The 22,832-nt window shown below is 41.2% G+C and overlaps 1 protein-coding gene across 4 annotated transcripts in view; it reads right to left on the minus strand.

Annotated features, from left to right (window-relative positions):
• Positions 1-22,832, minus strand: part of lrp4 (low density lipoprotein receptor-related protein 4) — a 95,610-nt gene that overhangs the window by 21,366 nt on the left and 51,412 nt on the right. For all 4 annotated transcript variants that reach the window (XM_026320223.1, XM_026320222.1, XM_026320224.1 and 1 more), the window contains exons 3-12: positions 13,623-13,739; positions 8,876-8,989; positions 8,644-8,760; positions 7,351-7,479; positions 3,826-3,945; positions 3,451-3,576; positions 2,426-2,551; positions 1,670-1,804; positions 699-824; positions 13-243 (exon numbers count right to left, since the gene is read on the minus strand). In XM_026320223.1, coding sequence (XP_026176008.1) covers positions 13-243; positions 699-824; positions 1,670-1,804; positions 2,426-2,551; positions 3,451-3,576; positions 3,826-3,945; positions 7,351-7,479; positions 8,644-8,760; positions 8,876-8,989; positions 13,623-13,739 — 1,341 coding nt within the window. The remainder of the gene's footprint in view (positions 1-12; positions 244-698; positions 825-1,669; positions 1,805-2,425; positions 2,552-3,450; positions 3,577-3,825; positions 3,946-7,350; positions 7,480-8,643; positions 8,761-8,875; positions 8,990-13,622; positions 13,740-22,832) is intronic.

Consider the following 22,832-nt stretch of genomic DNA (forward strand, 5'->3'; position numbering starts at 1 on the left):
TGCTGTTCCCACCTGGGCTCTCCAGACCAGTGGAGACAACCTCCTCCACGTTGGAGCCATTGAGGTTGGCCCTCATGATGCGGTCCAGTGTCACATCTGACCAAAAGACCAGTTTGAGGCTGTGGTGAAAGTCCAGGGCAATGGCGTTCTCCAGGTTGTTGAGCAGCAGCGTGTATTCAGATCGATGTGGCAAGACCTGACGGATGTCGATACGGTTGGCGAACAGCAACACTGGCTCAGGACCTGAAGAAGGACAGAAAGACAGACGGGGATGGAGAAGATGTGAATTGATGATGTGGAAAGTGAAACAGTAAGAAGGTAAGACATGAAGTGAAAGAAAGTAACAGAAAAGACCAAAGAGTTTGACTTAGGACTGATGCTCACTTTTAATAACATGAAGCATTAATCTCACAGGAGGTAAAGTTCTTGCTTAAGAAACAGTCCTGGTCTTGGTACGTAACAGATTTAACGGACTACTGTACAAACTCTGAACTCTGTCTCTGCTGGTGCACATCTAAATCCAATTCAGGGACTATAAATAAGTCAAACGTATTGTGCATCCCAGAGCAGACAACTGGACACAGATACTGCTGAGGCAAGTATAAACACTATGCAACCAGTATTTTTATTGTAGGTCAAACCATGTCCAGGCTCTGTGGTCACATGTCAAGGCTGAAACAACATACAACGGTTCTTACCCAGAGCTTTGCAGCTGCGTTTGTCAGGTCGTAGCTCATAGCCCTGAACGCACCAGCACTGGAACCCCCCCTCTGTGTTGGTACAGCCCTGGCTGCAATAGCCTTCTTCAGCACACTCGTCCACATCTGTAACAGACCACAGACGCAGGAGACACAAAGGGCGGGACAGATGTATCGGCGTCAATCTCCCGCAGAGTTCAGAATGAATTTAAAACACAAAACGCACAAAGGTGGCTGGAAGGTGAAAAACTAATTCACACTTTTAAAATACCGGATTTCCTTTAATGTTATGTTCCTGTCCAAGAACATGGAAACACATATCTAGTAGAAATGTCTTTATGAGTGTTACAATTCTGGCAAATAAACTTTTGTGGCAGAAATATAAACCATACACAACATCCCTACTTTTCATCTTAAAGTTAAACCTGTTATGAAATCAAGGGCAAATCTTTTCAAACTTTCAGGATATAACCTGTAAACATAAAGACAAACACCACACCAAACACAGGCCTGGTCATATTTAGTGTAGCAGTTGCTCCTTTGCAATATTTTGTTTCCCAAATCCTGCTTGTTTGGTTCTTTCCCTCTTGATTCCTAATATGAGTTGGCAGTAGGTTTAAATATGCCGACTTCTTCATATGTTCCTTATGTTCCCTGTTTCCTATAGACCCACTTGGAGTCATACAAGGAATGCACACATAATATGCCAAGTGGCAGAGATGAGTAGCATAGCAGCACAGGGAAAAACATTTTACAGTAATGTCAGTGACACATATCACATGTAACACAAAATAACTGAGCAACTGACCAAATGTCAGACTCTGCAGAGGTCATGAATATTAACACCTTACAGCCTGATCACTCACTTTCAATGCAGGCATTTTATTTCAGATGGTAAAGCACAAGCACACTCATGAGAACACACACACAGACACACACGCACACACGAACACACGAACACACGGTGGTACCCTGGCATGCTTTGCTGTCGTCCATCAGTCGGTATCCAGTGTGACAGGTGCACTGGACCAGTCCTCTGACCATCTGACACTTCTGGGAGCAGCCACCGTTATTCTGGTTACAGTTGCCCTTGCTGGAGTGTGGACCTGCACACCACATGGAAAAATGACAGGAGCATAAACACCGCATGCTGAATCAGTATAAATAAAACCACACACACTGTAAAGAGAATCTGATTCATCTGGTGTTGAGCCTTGAAATATTTTTGGCTGGATGGTAAAGATGGTGATGTTGGTCAGTGTCATCCAGGAAAGAAATCTAACTCCTAGATTCCACCTTGACCAACACTTGGATAGGTTAACTAGGTTTTAGCTTTATGGAGATTTTCATGGCCTCTTAAACCTCTTTGACCTTTCAATTAAAGCCGAACATTACAGTGAAATGTTGAAAAATAGTATAATGAAATGTACTGAATTTATTTACTGTGTTTTCTAGACTAAAATATAATTCGCTTTTAGCGTTTTAGAAAACAAACATACAAGTCGCTTTGTTGTATAGGTCGCATTTGTAATTATTCTAAATACAGGACAAGCCAGTGCAACGTGTAGTTTATGTCCTTTTCCACAACACTTACTATTCTCTATCAGCTTTTACTGCTTATTACTATTATTTACCTACTAAACAAACTGTTGTGGCATCGATTTAAAGCAAGTTACCTCCAAAGGACAAACTTTTAAAAAGTGCTGCACAGATACTGATCTACTCACGGCAGTCATGGTGTGGGTTTTCGTCAGTTCCATCTCCGCAGTCGTTGACTTCATTGCACACCTTCCTCTGACCAATACAGCGTCCATTCCCACATTGGAACTGATCAGGAGCACATGGAGGGCTCTCTGTGGGAAAACATGACGATATTCCCCATAAGACAACAAAGATCTGCCAAACTGAAGCATGTATCCATTAAATATCTCCGGTCGTATTTCTGTAGATCTTTGTGTGCAGTAGTTACATGACTTTTTTGATCAGGGTACACTGACACAGACATTTAAATCTCAGGATTAGCCAACGACATTCCTATGAGGTTATTATATTAAGAGATCCTGAGTTTGCAAAAATAATGTCCTTCAGAGTTTCACAGACTCCATTTTAGTCCAATATCCAGTCTACATTAACTGTCTCCACACTCTCCTCCTCTTACATCTGTCCCACACACAGATAGTTTATTTATAGCAACAACTTTATCCTCCTACTCAACAAAATATCACTCGTTCATGACATCATCTAAAAAGTAGTTTTATCTTTAAGTGCGTTGCCGACATTTATTAAGAGAGCTAGAGTGTTTTTTGGGGGGATTTTCATTAACCTCTCCTCCCACGCTGGACCCACCGATGAGTCCAACACCACGTGTGACTGTTGACTATCAGCTTGTTTGAAAGTCTCATAAAAGTCCCTGTGTATGCAAAGAGTCATAAAAGGTTCAGGCTGAACTACAGTAAAATGTACAAATGATGCAAAACCTTTGATTAGTTGACACTGTGCAGACAGGACAGTGGATCTAAATCAAACGTGGAAAATAAAACACTAAAAATAAATAAGAGATATGGCTCAGCAGGTTCACATGAAATGATTTGGAACCACTGATCAGTCTCAATCATTGGAAGAAGTGAAAAACTGATCAATCTTGAAAACCAAATGTTTGTCAGTAGAGGAGTCCTGGTCTGAGCTGCTGCCATGACTACAAGTTAACGCTGGTTTTATATTTAGCTTCTGAAAACAAGACGAAAAGCATTACCAGTTTTCTCACAGCCCTCTTCATCGCTGCGATCCACGCAATCATCTTCACCGTCACATCTCCATGACAACCGGACGCACCGTCCGGTTCCACAGCGGAACTGGTCGGCTGTGCACATGGACGTGGCTGCAGAGACGCACACACACACACACACAGAAACAAGAATTCAGACGCTATTCAGAGCGATTCCCTCGGTTTTACATCAAGAAGTCAGAAAAAAGTCATATACAAAAATCACTGAAACCGACATGAATATAAATCTGGGATAAAGCAGTAAACATATTTCGAGATACACAGCCGTGTGCAGAGCACCGTGACGAGATTTGACTGAATGATGGATGATGTGCGTGATAAATGATGAAAGCAGCGACTCACTGCAGTTCTTCTCATCCGATCGGTCGTCACAGTCAAACTCGCCGTCACACCTCCAGCCAGCATTGATGCACATCCCACTGCTGCACATGAACTCGACTGATCTGCAGGGTTGGTGGGATGCTACACACACACACATACATTATCACAACTATAGCAGATAACAACTTCACAGCTGCAATGTACAGTTAAAGGGGTTAAATCTCTAGTGATGGTTTATCAACAACCCCCCCCCGAAATTTTAACTCATCATCACAAAATCAGTGGGAGAATTTACAGGCAGCTGATGTACGTCTGTGCAGCAGCTGCTTGAATATTAGCTGGATAACAATTTGTGAAGTTGGTTTACAGCAAAATTCATCTGAATAAAATCAATAAAGCAAGCTGGATTTATCAGGTCTTACAGTTGTGTATCCTGCAGCTCTTAGATTTTACCTTCACTGCCCAGCAGTAGCTCTGCCACTGTATTTAATTAGAGGTCACTCTTATATTAACAAGTAAAACATGGTAAAGTTGCTTCTGGAATTGATTTAAAGATAATTGCAAGTAACAGATTGGTTCAGATGGTTCGGTTTTCCTCTCTGTCCATTTGTTTATTCAGCATATAAGATGCATCATGATTTTGTTGTGTTAAATAAATAAACTTTTAAGCACACTGTTTATTAACCACAGATGTTTAGAAACATGATTAGCAGTACTAAATGCAATACTCTGTTTGAATAATCCTGTTTGCATGACATATTATTTAGACTGAGTGTCTAAATTTACTTTCAATAATAATGTTGTGTGTTTCCTGCATTTTCAATGAAAGGACGTCTGATTATGCCTAATCAGCATAAACACTGCACATAGGTCACGAAAATAATAAATAAACTGGTAACTGAAGAAAACTACAAAAATTATGTCTGCACTACAACGATCATTATGCCTGCAGAAAAATAGAGCCCAGAGCGTTTGAATGGAACAGTGATGTTTTCCATAAACAATAATTGGTTCAGTTAATTGTGGCTGCCTCATGATCGTGTCGCCCACCACTTCTCTACATACGATCAGATCCAAGTGCAGCTCAAACCGGCAGCAGATGAGGATGGAGTTGGATCAGAAGATTAAAGCTGAATCAAGCATAAGAATCTTAAATCCTGAGTGTGTGTCTGTATTTCTTGACATGTTTCCTCCTGACAACACAAGCCGCTTTCCATCGAAGCTAAAGTGGGCGTCAGATAAGGCAGGAACGAAATGAGGAAGGGAACGGGAAGGCAGAGAAGGAAATGCTTAAAAAAAAAAAAAAACGTTCAAGCATCCCTGTGCAGGCTTATCAGCTGGGTGAGAGAAGACAGAGAAGATCAAAACAGCAGGTGGCTCTCCCACAGAGAGGAAGGCAGACTGAGAGACCTATAGAGCAAGAATCAGCCTGGACATCCACAAACACACTGACGCCCACACACACACTTAAATGATTCATCTCCCCTTTATCTCTATCTTGTCTCTCTCTCTCTAACTCTCCATCACACACACACACACACACACACACACACACACCAAGTACGCTCTTTCATCTGCTCAGCTATGCAGCCGAAAGCAGTATCAGTGCAAGCAGTAACGAGCCATGCAAGTGTGAGTGTTTTTGGCTGTGTGTGGGTATGTGTGGGAGAGAGAAGGGGGCAGAGAGAGAGAGACTTCTTCTTTAACAAAGCGCCCTTCATGTGTCTGGAGAGTCAATGCCAAGGAATGCTGTCTGAGGATGGGCTGTCTTATGCTTCTGAGGAATGTCTCCTGTGTGTGTGTGTGTGTCCACAAGATGTCCAAGTCTTCTTAGGAATTTTTTTTTTTTTTTTCCAGTGCTTTATGAACCCGAATTCGGAACAAGTGCTGATCAAAAATAAGTAAGAGACAAAAAACACTGCCCTGCAATAGGCATCAGGAGCTGAACAGCTAAAGCTGGTGCATCAGACAGGATGGAGATTGATCTGTTAACCCAGCTGATATTTCAGTAACCGTGCAGGACAAAGCATTCTCTCATTGCTCAGTCAAATGTAAGATGGGTTTTTTGAGTGAGCTTCTCTTCATATCTGCATCATTTAAGATGTTTCATTTAAAAGATCCAGGCAAACCATAGTGTGTGTGTGTGTGTGTGTGTGTGTGTGTGTGTGTTTCTGGCAATGCTTTGCCAAATTGTTGTCAATGGTCAAGACTTTTAATGTTAAAACACTCGTGAGGCAGCAATTGTGGAAGGAAAGGAGACAAACAGAAAAAAAAAAAGCTCAGTCGACTGACATGACAGATGATCAAACGACGTTACAAAACCTTGAAGCTGTGGTTATCGCATTGCAGGCAAAAACATCAAAAGGAGGAAACCACTGTGTATGGGTGTGTGCATGTGGGAGCGAGAGAGAGAGAGAGATGTGGTGGGTGGGTTAGACAATGAGCTAATAAAACGAACATGTAAGAAATCAGAGACGACAGAACGAGGAGGGAGATGCTGAGAGATTTTTCAGCAGCGGGCAGTGTCTCCGGAGCGAAACATGATAGTTTGTGTTAATCAGGACTGTGTGTGTGAGAGAGAGTGTGTGAGACAGTGATAGAAAAGATGTAACACACACAATGTTTTTCAGTTCTGACAGATGCTGCGAGTTGTGGCCTGCAAACAGCAGCTGTTCCTGAGCTCAACTTGACATTAGTGGAACATCAAGATACAAAATCGACATTAAACGTCATGATGAAAACAGTTTGTCTGACAGCAAATTATCTAAAACTTTAAATTTTACACCGTAGCAAGGTTTGTCACAAAAAAAGGCTTTTTACTGCTGGAAACTGAATATGTTTGGGCTGGACCGTTGATCCGACAAGCAATTTGAAACCTTAGACCTCTAGGACTTGGAGAAGAGATATTACTCAGCTACCACATCGTTTGATTCAATGAATAATGCCTCAACTTGGACTTCCTGTTCAGGTGAGCCTATAATGTGCTTTTAAACTCCAGCTGAACTAGTGCAGCAAACTGCAGAACATGAGGATGAGTCATTTCTTTCACACACATCAGTGCCATTGTGATACGTGGAGGGAGAGAGGGAAGCAGAGGAGGCGGCAGGATGGAGACAGAAAAAAAACATCTGCCAGAAGGAGAGAAGAAACTCATCTAACAGGGAAACAGAGGACGGACGTCCCAGAGGAGGTTCATCTCGGTCTCATCTCAAGACGCTGTTTAGTGAGACAGGAGCTGCCATGGATCCTAAATAATGGACGTTTATCTGTGCAGATGTGTGTAAGCAGGTAACACAAGCTCACTGAGAGCATTTGCACAGGACAGGTAGGATCATTCCATCGTGTCCAGAGTGTGTTTTGCTTTTCGGTTTTGGTCGAGCTAGTTTGCATTTCAGATTTACTTTGGCCCAGAGTTGGTCTCAAAACCACATTTAATTAGAACTAGACTGACATATCAACCATAAGAGCGTCAGGTAAACACCTGAAGTCAGTGTTGGTTCTTCATAAAGTCGGAGCGTGTCTGTGTGTGAGTGACGGCAGGCTTACAGCAGTCCGACTCATCCGACCAGTCTCCACAGTCGTCGTCTCCATCGCAGTGGTAGATGTCTAGGATACAGCGGCCATATGCACACTGGAACTCCTCCACGCTGCAGGTGGCTGTCATCACGTCTGAGGCTGCACAGACACACCCAGACACAGACAAGAAAAACAGATGCTGATGCTGGTAAAGATGGTGCGGCATTGTTCTGTCTCCGGCTCTTTGGAAACTTCAACTCTTCTCTGCCGACTGTCAATAATTATACATGAGATAAAGGAGGAGCTCAGCGTGCTCCGCAGTGATGATTACTGTAACATCTACCTGTCTACCTGCTGCTGGTCAGTAAAAAGATTTACCCCTGTCCTGTCCTTTTGACTCATGATGCTGTGGTCGGGAGAACAGGAGCTCACAGTTTCTCCTGTGTGAGTTTTCTAAACAACACACTGTGCAGACGAGGAAAGGTATTTATTTTTATTTTATTTAAGTACGACTTTGAATTACATTACATTGGAACTGAAGACACGCCACTGGTATAAGTAATGGCTTCTCTCTTCATCTAGTCACTGCTGCCGCAGAGATAAGTCCTCTGTCTGAAGTCTTTATGGAGCACTTACTGTCTTATAAAAAACACTTCAAAACTTCAAAATAAAAGTGGATGGGTGGTTTTAATTTTTTACTGTCTATTAACAGAATGTGCTATTTTTGAGTGATAGTGTATATTTTTGTGTTGTCTGTTGTTGTTTAAGGTAAATAAATAAATGTCTATGTCTAAATAAATAAATAAATAAATAAATGTCTATGTCTAAATAAATAAAGGCTTAGAATATAATAATAATAATATGAAACTATTACTCTCATTAACCCTAATTATAAAACAGCACTTACAGGTCTTGTCTAGACTCAATTTAAAATGGTTTTTCTACAGAAATATACTAAAACTGCAAGTAAAGTTAGGATCGCAGTTACATGTTATTAATTTCTGTGGACATTCAGCCCCTTGATCAAAGCATCATATTAGGCAGTCTTCTCACAGGACGCTGTAAACACTAAGGTATTTCAACACCTGTGCTGTATGATCAGCCATGCGGACCAACATAATTGCCAACCGTGAAAAAGCCTGAGGTTGTCAGAAAGTTGGTCTCTTGGCTGCTGCAGTAAAACCATTTAGGATGTCTCCAAATTAAAAGTTTTGAAAGTTTAAACTTTACACACCATAACATAAAACACTGTGTATATATATCTTACGGTTCCTTATTTAAACACACACACACACACACACACACGTTACAAGAGTAACTCACGGCAGTTCTCCTCGTCTGATCCGTCCTTACAGTCCGTGTCTCCATCACAGTACCAGTGTTCAGCGATACAGCTGCCGTCTGTGCATCGAAATTCTTTGTCCGAACATTTACGCATGTCTGCCACGAAAACAAAAGAAAACAACACCACACAATTCATATTAATACATTAATACATGTGTAAATGAATATAAACATGGTGTCCATGTGCTCATGTCTCTGCTGACGTACTCACCACATTGTTCATCACTGTTGTCTCCGCAATCGTTGTCGCCATCGCAGTGCCAGAGGCTGCGGATGCAGTAGCCATTCTGGCAGTGAAACTCATCCTCCTCACACTCCCTGGGAGCTGCAGACAGAAAGAAAGATGTTTTAGACTACAAAGAATGAGCAATACAACAAAAGCAAAGAGCAGGTACTGTATTAGAGGCAACCATCCCTGAGCTCTGCTGACATTACATCTGAAACTGCACTGACATCAGGGAAATTATGGCCTTTTATGTCAGACTCAAAACAAAGAGCTGAGGAGAAGAAACAGACATTATTCTCTCCATAAACAGCCGAGGCTGCTGGGCTTTAGCTCAAACACCCCTGGTTCGATCTCACCACAATGAGGAGGGCGACTGAATAAAGTCACCCTGACCTGGTGTGTGTTGTTGTTGTTGTGACGGTCAGAAAATGTCAAAAAATAATGACCAAGCTGATTAAAAGCTTTAGAAAACCCACAACACATTAACAAGTGGTGGAAATACATTTTTGAGATTCGTTCTTTTAAGCAGCAAAGAGGCTGTGGTCACCTTGGAATAACTTTAGGTGCAATGAAGCAAATAGTGACAAATCCATTGTGGAGGAGGAAAGAGAGAGAAAATGAGAAACACATATTTTCTTTGTACACTTTGGAAATATGCCTTTACATATATAATGTACAATGAATGTTTCTGCTCAAAGCCTTAAAAACAGATTTCTTAATGAAGACCCCGCTCCTTTATATTCAAAACCGGTGTGAATTCAGTTTAATGTGCTGGCAGCATGCTTGAGGTCTTAATTAAATGTTGTGTAGTGGCTGCTGGACGTCAGGAAATGTTTTTCGAGACAGTTAACCTTCAGACTGGAGATAAAAGACACATTTGTCATTCATTCCCACCAACTTTCAGCACTGACATTGGGAGTATTTCATTTTCAAAGCCTTTCATTTATCCAAACAGCTCCTCCACACTGGGTCTTTAATCACATCTCCATTGATAAAAGACTGTATGGATTTTCAAAACACCACCTTCTACTGTTACCACCTCAATCGATTGCAAAGGCCAGCCATGCTCGCCTGGGATCGAGTAAATAGCTTCGTCAAGGAGACCCAATGATGGATGGCCTCTGGCAGGAGGTAATCTATAATTTATCACCACCATGTGTAAGTGTTGGACAGCTGAGACAAACAAAGAGAGATAAGAAGGGACAGAAACAGAAGGATGCTCGGAGAATAAAGGCGAAAGTGATGAAGAAGACGAAGGTTTTCTTTTTTCCACTGAGATTTTTCATCTTTTCTCAGGTGTGTTGCAGCATGAGCCAAGGCTGCAAGAGACACACTCTGCTTTTAATATGAGTGACGTGACATGAGGCCCCAGGGCCCCCGTGTTACTGTGTATGTGTATATGTATTGTAGACCACTCTGGATAAGCAAAGAAGCTGCTTTCAAGCTGGTTTTGACTCTGTATACACTATATTTTATATAATGAGTAGGTTTTTATTTTTTGAGTAAAAACCACAGTTTTATTCTAATAGTATTTTTTATTTTAGCTCGTCTCCAATAATATAATCGATAGAATTTAAACAAAGAAACTGAAAACCTACAACCCAACATATCTTTTTTCATTATTCCTGTGTTTGCACATTAGTTATTTACTGGGATTCATTCAGAAGCAATTACTTGCACCGCTACTAACCATGTAGGGAGTTTCAGTTTTTTTGTGCTGATGTTTTCAAATATTCGCTATTAAAAAATTTATAGGAGGCACAAACTCTTGCAGTTAAACGGAATATTCTCAGTGCTGCTCAAACTGTTAATAAAACTACAGATGATGAAGTCAAAAGAAATGTGTATTTCCAAGAAAAATGTTGTGACTGTTGAAGCTTATCCAAAAACCTCTCTGCTCACATTTCTCCCAATAACTACTGTGCCCTGGATCAAAAAACAGTCTGTTTATATTGAGACTGGCTGTGAATCATCATCAGTCAAAAGATGTTGCTGTTGGATTTTTTTTCAATGTTATTTTTTGTAGGACTTTAAAATGCATAAATAAAATTCTATTTATCTCCATTGTGTTGGGGATAGAAATATTATTATTAATAATAGTAATAGTAGTAATAATAATAGTAACCCTTTAAAGTAATATGCCAAATTTTGCTGTGCTGCTGGACTACAGCTCAACAGCTAAATCTCAATTGACCTCACCCCATGACCTCCCCTCGACCCCCCTAAAAAAGGATTTGAAGACCACAGAAGCCCAACGTCGTGTCTAAATGAAAATTTTATTTTACCCACACTATTGACAACTATATTCATTTAATCTATTGTTCTGTTCGCAAGGAAATAATTGATTCTCTCCCACCTTCTGTTTCTCCAATGCTCACTCTCTCCACCCATCAGTGAGGTAAACAGAGAGAGGTCAGAGGTCAACAAGCCCTCAATACGTTCATCATTCACACAGCAGACAAACGTCAAAGGGCAAAGGGCGCCTGGCGTCATTACTGGGTTGCCTGCATTTGTGTGTGTTTGGTGAAATTCGAAAACACAAACATCCACACTTAGACACACCTCGGCTTCTGGGTTTGTCTGAAATCTTGACAAATGCTTTAGCTCTAGCCGAGCGTGGAGGATCGTCTCCCTGCCTGTAAATAATGAAATAAAACCAGCGCATCGCGAGGAGAAACAAAATGTATTGGGACGTGAAAGACAGACTAGAGTGTAAAAACGGAGAAAAAGAAAGAAGCATTAAATAATAAGCAGTTTGGGGAGCAGGGGAGGGAGGAGGAAAATTTACTGGGCATGAAGATGAAAAATTCATAGCGACTCGCAGCAGACAGACCCCCCATCAGGAAGTGATTCAGTGTCTGGCGGCTGATTCGGCATGTGGGTCAACACAGCAGAAATCACTCGATGACAGACAAAGAAAATTCGCTCAGAAGAAGAAAAGCTAACCTGTATCTAAGTTGCACACAAGCTATATGAGGTATAAGCCTAAAAACACGAGGGACTGTGGATCAATGGACAATCACTGGGGTGTTTTTAAGAAGAACAATATGACATAACATCTTTGCCATGAAATGAATTGCCCCCCCCTCCCTACTTTAAAGCAGTAATCCTCTAATTTTGCCTACAACGAGGGTCGCTCTGTCACTCCAGCACTTTGGTCCAGACTATAATAGCTCAACAAACACTCAATGAATTACAACACAGGCATTCATGGTCACCAGAGAATAAACCACTTAGGAAGCCTCTGAATTTGCATCTAATGTTCCCCAAGAGGTGAAAATGTTGTCCATCACTTAAGTCCATGACTTGTTAGCAGGACACAGCTGGATACCAGGCATGACTACGCACAAATTCATGGTGGTCATCGACTTAAAAATAAAATATGCCAACAAATTGATGCTATTCGGGAGCTTAATGAAACTAGTATTACCTAGTTTGAACGGAGAGCTCAAAGTGCCAGGTGAGTTCTGAAATCAGAAACACACACCGTCACACACAATCACTGTTACCATGATTATAGCAAACATCTGTCCCCAGTCGGTAACGTCGGTTGAAGTATTTGTTTTCTGTGACTGGAAATTTAAGATATTTTAACTTTATGAAAATGTTACTAAAAGGAGACTGAGCACTTTCTGCCATGTGTTGCCTCCATCAGGAACACATTACTGCTTGTAACTATTTCTGTCCCCACACACAGTGTTATGTGAAACCGAATCACCAAACTCACCCTGGCAGTGTGATGGAATAACTGGCCTGCAGTGCACGGATCAGACTACACACATGGTGCCTTCTGAGTCATTAGGGTAAATACAGAGAATAAAAGTGGACAATGTGTTCACAGAATCTGACCACCAGCTCCACCCTGACTAATGGAACAGAACACATCTGCAGCTCTACATTTGTGAGGGCCCTGTTGTCGAGGTAAAGCTTCACATTCCTAGATCTTACTCAAAAAGTATGTAAACACAATCTCAAACTACTCACTACATGAATGTTGGCATGTTGCAATGAAGACACTCCCTCTTTCCAAAGACAAGTGCTCATTGTAAATATGGAAAATGGTCCTCAGAAATACAGTAACACACACAAACACACACAATTACATGCACCACTACCAACCAGGCAGCAACGCACAGATACAGCTCATGCATACGACATCAAAAATAGACACACACTATTCACCCACTGCAGGTCTGATTCTGTCAGGCAGGCAGCAGTGAGGTAGTAAGGGTTGTGCAAACACACACACACACACACACACACACACACACACACACACACACACGCACACGCGCACACAAACGCGCACACACACGCACACACACACGCACACACACACGCACACACACACGCACACACACACGCACACACACACGCACACACACACGCACACACACACACACACACAGATAACTAAAAATCAAATGAGAAGCTGGATAAACTGAGGGCAGTGACCACAGGAGAGCTCACCTCTTGCCTGTGTGTGTGTGTGTGTGTGTGTGTGTGTGTGTGTAGTTTGACGGTCAGGCTTCAGACTGAAAACAAACACCTCATTGCACACGGTTGCCTCAACATCTGTCCACTTTAATAACTCATCCCCCTGAGCTGGACAGAGCAGGTCGAATGTGTGTATTTTGTGTGTGTGTGTGTGTGAGATGGTGCACATCAACGTGACTGCCACTTACTCTTTGTTGCATTATACTGACAAGCGAAAGGGAGGAGGTGTACTTACGACAGTCCTGTTCATCAGAGTCGTCCTCGCAGTCGTTGTCTCCGTCACACACCCAGGAGCGACGGATGCATTTGCCGTTGTCACAGTGGAAGTCCAGCGGTGAGCAGGTGGGGAGCACTGCAAACAAACAAGACAACAAGTGTGTCAGCAGGAACAAACAAACAGACGCTGCGAGGAGAAAGAAACGTCTGTTTAGCGGCAAAGACCATGTTCCAGGAATTAAACTGCACACTGCAGTAAATCACAATAAATGGTGCATCACGTTTTTTCATCAAGTGAATTTAAACAGCTCCAATAATTTGATTATGTCAAAACCTTAAATGTGGTGAGACCTTAGGTGTACTGTTCAACCTATGCACTTTTATTCGTCTGCTTTCTCATGTTTATTTTTTGGTTTAGCAGTACTCAGTACATGTGGTTCAGTCTCTTCTGTTTGCTTGCTTTAGAATCAGGGTTTGGTTTTAATGTTTTTGAAATTCATGATGGTATAATTAAGTTTCTGTACAAACACCAAAATGACAATTAATACCTTCTGCTATGAAACAATTGTTTAAATATGCTACAGTTGCTAATGGAAAACACAGTGTAAATACAAGCAATCAACCAAATAACTACGCCAGAATGAAATCGACTCAAACTGGACTGAAAGCTTTGGGATTTTGTAATAAATCTGTCTATTATTTGCAGATGGAAATTAGCCATTTGGCTCAATCTGGCACATTCACTGTAAATATGTCAGTTTGGGCAATGGGGAAGTTGAGATGGGCATGTTTCACTATTTTCAGACGATTAATTAAAAAATAATTGGCAGATTATTCTATAGTTAAAAAAAAAAAAGGTTGCAACAATAAAATAAAATTAACGCAGTGACAAGTCATTTACTTTACATCAGTCCCTTATGGCTTATGACTCTGTCTGGTCTCAGCTCATCCAAAGTCTGAGCCTGATCTGGACCCAGATCCTGACCTCGTCTTTCCCACCTTACTACCCTGCGACCCGGAGAACGGCACCGAGTTCAGCTCAGCGCATTCCTCCCTAACTTCATATCCGCTCTGAGTGTTGCTACTTGCTATCTAAGCAGAGCCTGGATGACTGGCTCTTTGTCATACGCAGACAGAGCTAATTTAATTACAGGCAGAGAGGAATGGAGAAGGAGGAACAGAAAGAAGAGAGGGGGAGCAGTAACTCCTTCCAGGGGACTCTCACTCGCCTGTCAATACCAGATATGCACAAGCTCTGCAGACTTCATGAAATATGTATGACGTCACACTGCAAGTTGCCCACTGAGGCAGACAGGCGGACGAGTCGGGGCTCAATGGGTGAATTAAGTGTGTGTGTGTTTGGGTGTGTCTCTGGTCTCTAGGGAAAGTAAAGCCCTACTGACCCACATACCCCTGCATGGATGTTACATTATTCAGAGAAAAACACATAAGCAATTCTCTTGCTCGCCCAAAGTCTCCCCGTATTCTCTTCGACCTCTGATGATCCCTCTTGCTTCCCAACAAACTCAACTACTCTACTGGTGGATTGGCTCAATTTGCATATATGCTGCAACATTATCTAAATCACACAATCAATTTGTTTATTGGTTTCCTTCCAGGATTCCTGGTCCTTCACTTTCAGAAAGAAAATTGCCACAATTTCTACTTATTGTCCGGTGATTGTCACACTTCAATACAGTTGCAAGTGCAGACTATTTTGAAGACCGACATTCAAAGACGCTCGAGAGTCTGCTTCCAAAAATGCACCTGTTTCAAGCAAGTAACGTTTGAGCATCTTTTTCATGATGATCAAACGTGTTTTTGAGATTTGAATTTCCAGTCTCTAACCTAAAAAAAGAACAAAACAAAAACAAATGTGTTTTTGATGTCAAACAGATTTATCGCTGTTATTTCTACGCTGAAACCATTTTTAGCATCATCTTGATTGAAAACTGACATTTATCAAATGATTCATTATGATATTTTTGAATTTAATTAAATCAGAAACAGTCAAGAAGTTTCTTGGTAAGAAGAAAATTTATCTTCTAACATTCTTGACTTGACTAATTGTTTACATAAAAATAAAAATCTAATAAAATGTAAAACTTGAATATTTACAGTAGTACTGCTAACAGAACATATATTGGTTTTAGATATAAACAACAGTCAAGATAAACACAAAGAAAATTGCAACTGGCATTTATTTTTAGCTATTTTATAGGGAAGTAATCAGATAAATAAATAACTACAGTAATTGTTGCTGCCCTAAAATTTAAAAATGAAATATAAAAGTATAAAAACTTCCCATTTCCATTTAACCTGCTAAAGCTCAGTCAAACATATAGTTGCATTTAAATTGAACACCTGTTAGAAACTTTGCATTAAGCCAACACAGAATAAGAAGTAAAATTTCCATCAACTGTGCTCACAAATACAAACACACACACACACACACACACACACACACACACACACACACACACACACACACACACACACACACACACACGTCTAAACATAAGCAAACCTCGTTGCTGCACAGGCTAAATAAATACAACACCATCCAGGGTGCAGAATTGTTTAGACACACTCTGGGAGAGAAGCAACACATATGCAAATAAACAGTCTTAGCTCTCACTCTCACACACACACACACACACACACACACACACACACACAGTAGGTGGGGCCTGGTCCTGGTATCGGGTGGATCAGCAGGGAGCATGCTGGGAAGGTTGATGAGGTTTCTGGATGCTTTGATCTCACTTATCACACTGACTCTACTCAGATCACAGCCGCTCTTCTCGCTACCACTGCATTCCTCAGAGGCTAACACACACACACACACACACACACACACACACACACACACACACACACACACACACACACACACACACACACACACACACACACACACACACACACACACACCCTCACACACACCCTCACACACACCCTCACACACACCCTCACACACACACACACACACACACACCTTAATTGCACACGTTTGACCCATCCCAATATTCATTCCGTCCATTGTGTGTTATTGGTTGAATTCCACAAAGATTTTCTGATGAACTTTTCCATACACCCACTTTCCCATCACCGAGCTCATAGAAGGATTTTCCACCTTCAAATAAAAAGTATAGCTCCAGTAAAGCTATAAGTTTGACAGTTATATGGATGATGGAGATACAAATGCTGACAGAATTATGCCACGCATCAAAGACAACGTTATATTTCACAAACTACTGACAACAGAAGCACAACACAATGCATTCTGGTCCATTTCCTGCTCCCATGGTGCTCCATTAAGAATGTGATATTATCACCTGCTCTTCGGCATATTTACAGAACAGAACAGTCGATGTACATCAATCTTAGTTTTGCTGAAAGCTTCATGAAACATAATCACTTTTTTGACTTGTTCATTCACAGGTGAGACTGACACGTGCTGGTGATACGACACAAACACGCGTAATATTTGTCTCCGTCACGCTCCAACAACTTTCTAAATTATTTCCCTCAGAAAACGTTCACAGCGTTTATTCTCCTGAGGCCTGTTGGATTCACACGTGTTTGAACACACAAACACACGCTGACCTTCACTGGTGGACGTTTCTCATCCGAGCTACAGAATCCCCACTTGCATTCCACAGTTCATTCCCAGACAGACACACACACACACACACACACACACACAGACACACACACCTGCCATTCTCATCATCTCCCTCTTACCTTTTTAAGTCACTGACTCATGTTGCTGACAGTCATTTATCTCTATTTTGTTGTGCTAGTGTAGTGCAAGGTCACTTGGCATTGTTGAAAACACACTGAGTACTTTGAAAATGACCATTTTAGGCTCAGTATATGTTTATGTCAGATTATTTTCATTTTAGAGACTATACAACTTATTTAGGAATAAAAACACATTTTAAAACATATTTTAAACAAAACCCAAATCAAAAATGTTTTAATCTTTTATTCTTGTGTTTTCTTTTACGTCTGGAGGTATGTGGGCAGAAACATACTGTTTGTCTGTGGCTAAATCTAAACTCTTGTATGTTATTGCTCCTCTCTCCTCAGTCTTTAGTAGACCCTGAAGTCGTTACGATCCGCCATGATGACGGACGTCCCAAAACTCTCATTTCTGCTCTGAGGAGCGAGGAGGCTGCCTGGAGGAGCTATAACCAAGGATACGTGAGTGCATACGAGTCTGTTGCAGATTGACAAGCTCCTTTATCGGAGCCTCAGTTTGTAATTGGACGCTGCTGGTTAAGGCTCAAAGGAAAAGATGTTTCACAGTCTAACTTGTAAAACATGTTTCCAGCCTCCTCTGTCTTTGCTTCTTTTCCTTGCATCTTATGTGGACTAAGACGCAGGAAAAGAAAAAGGTGAGAGCAACTTGGATGCAGTTACAGTAATTCAGGTTTAGCCTATGTTGCTTGTGTCTTATTTCCTGTTGTCAAAGATGGAGCCAAAAGAATAAAGTAGATATAACCAGCTGTTATATCCACAGCTCACAAACACGACAGCAAACAGACACACAACAACAACCCAAACCAAATGTTATACAGAAAAAGAAGACCAGCTTGTAGAACTAGAGCAACAAGCGAGATGGGGACTTGGACTGAGGACACACAGCGACTTGAGACTTATTGTCGTAAGACTTGGGACTTGACTTGGACTCCAGATTCAGAACTGATGAACAATCCTCAACTTTTTTAGTTTTTTAGTGAATTAACATTTAAGGAAATGTCTGATGAGCTGAATGTCATTTCTGTGACTTAACCGTGAAAAATACGTCACAAGGGTCAACGCACTGAGCAGATACATCAGTTCCACAAACTGGGAATGCTTCAGAGTTGACTTCTTGGTGCTAAAAGCTTCATCATTTACCTGATGTAGCTCTTTTTTTTTTCCCCACATTGTATGTTAATCATCTACCAAACAACTAATCAATGCAGATACTGTAAGCTAATAGATAAAGGAATGATGATAATACTGTCAATGCTTTAAATTCTGTTCCATCTGGGCACCATGTAGCAGCCGACACAACACTCATTTCAACCATGACAGACTTGGACTCTATCTCAAAGACTTGAAACTTGACTTGGACAAAAGTTGACTAGTGACCATCTCTGCAACAACATTAGGGCTTTTATAATGTCTCATGCAAGACATACCACAATAAAGCCGACAAGGAAAAGGTGTGGGTCATGAAGTCACATGTAATCTCACCAGAGATTCTGTGAGATCTCGTGTCTGTTGAAGTGTCACTTTATTGTTATTACAATAGGCAGGTATGTGGTCTCACATCACGGCCCAATGTCTGTTAAATATCAGATGAAACTGTCCTTATAATGTCTGTGGTCTCCCGCATTTTTAAAATCGGTGAAGGTTTGAAAACCGTGCAGTGTGTGGCCAGGCTAAGTAAAAGGAAGCGCTTGCCAAATGTCGTGTTGGGTCTGTGTGACTGGTGCTGTGTATCACGGTGTTCTTTTCTTTAATAAGCCCTATTAACTTTACATGCTTATTGATGTAACTAAGCAAGAATGTGAGTGCCTGACTTGCACATGCTGGTGTGTGTGTTCCATGTCTTTAGGAAGATGTATGTGTGCGTCTTTAAGTGGCCTTGAACAGCACAGTTAATGGCCTCCCTTTCACTGTAGAGCAGCTGAATCAAGTAGCTCTAATGGGACCAATATATCTGCCTAAACACCACTTCTCACAATGGCCTAACGGATTGGAGGATGGACAAATGAGAGAGAGAGAGAGCGCGAGAGAAACAGATGTGAAATCCAGAGAGCGATGGGAGACTCAGCAAGTCCAGCGACGGCACAACCCGTGATCATTTGAGGAGCTTTAATTTACGATTTGTGCTTTCAGTTCAAAACAAATCAGGTGAGCTACAGTTCTGTGGCCTTTTTTGTATTATTGATTCAGTTTGACACCGAACAGCCATTACACAGGAAAAAAAAAACAAAACAAAACACATGAGCTTGAGCTTGATTGCTGCAGTTGATGGTAAAATGCCCTGATAAAGATGGTGCTGTCACAGAGGGAAAAACCTACATCCAAAAATACTAAATTTACTCCTGCTAAGATAAAACTCTAACAGTCAAGTCAAGGATTAAAAAAAATGGTGTACGAGTAAACAAAACTGATCCAAAGATTTCCTTAAACACTGCACACACACATTCAACAAGTGTAGAGACTTGCCCACAACTGTGCATCTGCAAAAAGTTGTTACAATACAAATGTTTCAGTGTTAAAATAAAGCCAGAGCTGAGCTAACAGATGGAATATCCTCCAAACTCCTATTTCTATTACTTATTTAGTACTTTTGACTTTTGCACCCAAATTATTCATGTTCTTCCATGTGAAGTGGTGGAAAAATAAAGGGTACACTGTTTTCATTCATGGACTTAGATAACATTTAGCTCTAGGAGGGTTTTGATGATGTCTTTCCCAGAGACTGTACGGAGCCACATTGGTGTCTTCAAGGTCGTCCACACACAGTTCACAGTGTCTGTAGATACTCCCATAAAGTTTCTCATGTCCATCTCGTACAAATGTTGTATTTTCCTTATGTTGCATTTGTTGTTGAGTTCATCTGAGAAGAACTGATTTAATAAAAAAGAGAATTTATCCAATTTGTCTCCCTTCATATTCTGGATTTTACTTTACTTTACCTCTCTGCACTTTATTCTGCATTTTCAGCAGATTTTTTGGTAATTTCTGTCTAGTAAAATTTGGAAGAAATACACTGATAAGATAAAGCTGAAGTACACTAATGTGTACTACGGTGTAAAAGGGAAAACTAATCTCACATAAGTTTTTACATTAGGTTACCTTTAAAATGGCATTAAACTAAACGCTAAAGCCACTGGTGTAACACTGCATTAGCATCTCACAACAAATGCAGATAAGAAAAAGTCCATAGGCCTAACTTTGCTAAGTGGACTGTTAATTTTACTGTCCCTGTTAAAACATGCACAACCTGCCGTACACGTTCGTGAACCATACAGGTCTTAGTTTTGAATGGACTCACACCAGCTACTGCAAATGTAGGTTCTTACTCAGGCTCTTCAGTCACAAGCAGAAATTAAATTCACAGCAATGTCTGACTCATAATGCAAAAGTAAGACTGCATTTCTTTTGCTTATGTTGCATCTTCCCCAATTTTTTCTTTGACAAGCCCAAGACTAAAATGTCCAGAGATTTAGTTGACTACAATTAAGAATAACGAGGTTGAGTTGACTAAATACGACTAGAATTAGCATAGAACTTTGATCCATTTCTAATGTCTGACAATGGATAGTCCTCCACTAGTCTAAAAACTGGCATACAGCACATTGGACCGCATCATAAGACAACTCCAGGGCAGGATATTTTAATAGTTTGCAAAGCTTTAAAATGTATTATTTTCAAAACTTAGAAGTATCTCCCTTGGCCTGTCTGGCCAACTCAAACTAATCCCCTCTGTCCCTGTCATCTATCTCCTTCTTTACTCAGTCTTTATTTTTCTCTCATACCTAATCCCAGCTGAGGCAGCTTATCTGATTCTAGGCAGCTCTGGTTGGTAGCCAGCACATATTTCAGTCTGTCAGAGTTTTCCTTGGCACTGCGTCCAGCGGCAGGCTCTGCGATGGGCTTTCTTCGTCCACCTCCACAGTAAACAGCCTTCCTGCCTCGGCGTTAACGCCACACCGGTTTCACAAGCCCATGAAAACACTGCACAGTTATGTTTGTTAGCTTTCATAGGCATCAAATCATTTATCACCTGATCGTAAAGTGTATCACGAGGTCTAATGTAGTCAACAACAAATACTGTTCATCCTTCTTTTTATTTATTCTTTTGTCACTGTCTATTTTTTTTTTAAAAACAGCAGAACCAAAGCCAGAAGAGCAATGAACCACAGTGGTGGAGAAAGTAAACACCCTGCATACAAAATTTGACTTAAGCACAAAAATATTATATTACCAGCAATGGACCAATTCAGAATGCACTTGAGATTATTAATAAAAACGTATTAGTGTGTAAGCAACATGCTCAGAGTGGAGGCAGTTTTGCCTACTTTATATATACAGTGGGTACGGAAAGTATTCAGACCCCTTTAAATTTTTCACTCTTTGTGTCATTGCAGCCATTTGCCAAAATCAAAAAAGTTCATTTTATTTCTCATTAATGTACACTCAGCACCCCATCTTGACAGAAAAAAACAGAAATGTAGAAATTTTTGAAAATTTATTAAAAAAGAAAATCTGAAATATCACATGGTCATAAGTATTCAGACCCTTTGCAGTGACACTCATATTTAACTCACATGCTGTCCATTTCTTCTGATCCTCCTTGAGATGGTTCTGCTCCTTCATTGGAGTCCAGCTGTGTTTAATTAAACTGATTGGACTTGATTAGGAAAGGCACACACCTGTCTATATAAGACCTTACAGCTCACAGTGCATGTCAGAGCAAATGAGAATCATGAGGTCGAAGGAACTGACAAGGAGCTCAGAGACAGAATTGTGGCAAGGCACAGATCTGGCCAAGGTTACAAAAGAATTTCTGCAGCACTCAAGGTTCCTAAGAGCACAGTGGCCTCCATAATCCTCAAATGGAAAAAGTTTGGGACGACCAGAACTCTTCCTAGACCTGGCCGTCCAGCCAAACTGAGCAATCGTGGGAGAAGAGCCTTGGTGAGAGAGGTAAAGAAGAACCCAAAGATCACTGTGGCTGAGCTCCAGAGATGCAGTAGGGAGATGGGAGAAAGTTCCACAAAGTCAACTATCACTGCAGCCCTCCACCAGTCGGGGCTTTATGGCAGAGTGGCCCGACGGAAGCCTCTCCTCAGTGCAAGACACATAAAAGCCTGCATAGAGTTTGCCAAAAAACACATGAAGGACTCCTAGACTATGAGAAATAAGATTCTCTGGTCTGATGAGCCCAAGATTGAACTTTTTGGCGTTAATTCTAAGTGGTATGTGTGGAGAAAACCAGGCACTGCTCATCACCTGCCCAATACAATCCCTACAGTGAAACATGGTGGTGGGAGCATCATGTTGTGGGGGTGTTTTTCAGCTGCAGGGACAGGACGACTGGTTGCAATTGAAGGAAAGATGAATGCGGCCAAGTACAGAGATATCCTGGAAGAAAACCTCTTCCAGAGTGCTCAGGACCTCAGACTGGGCTGAAGGTTCACCTTTCAACAGGACAATG

Source organism: Mastacembelus armatus, chromosome 3 (genome assembly GCF_900324485.2).
Source record: "Mastacembelus armatus chromosome 3, fMasArm1.2, whole genome shotgun sequence".
Lineage (NCBI taxonomy): Eukaryota > Metazoa > Chordata > Actinopteri > Synbranchiformes > Mastacembelidae > Mastacembelus > Mastacembelus armatus.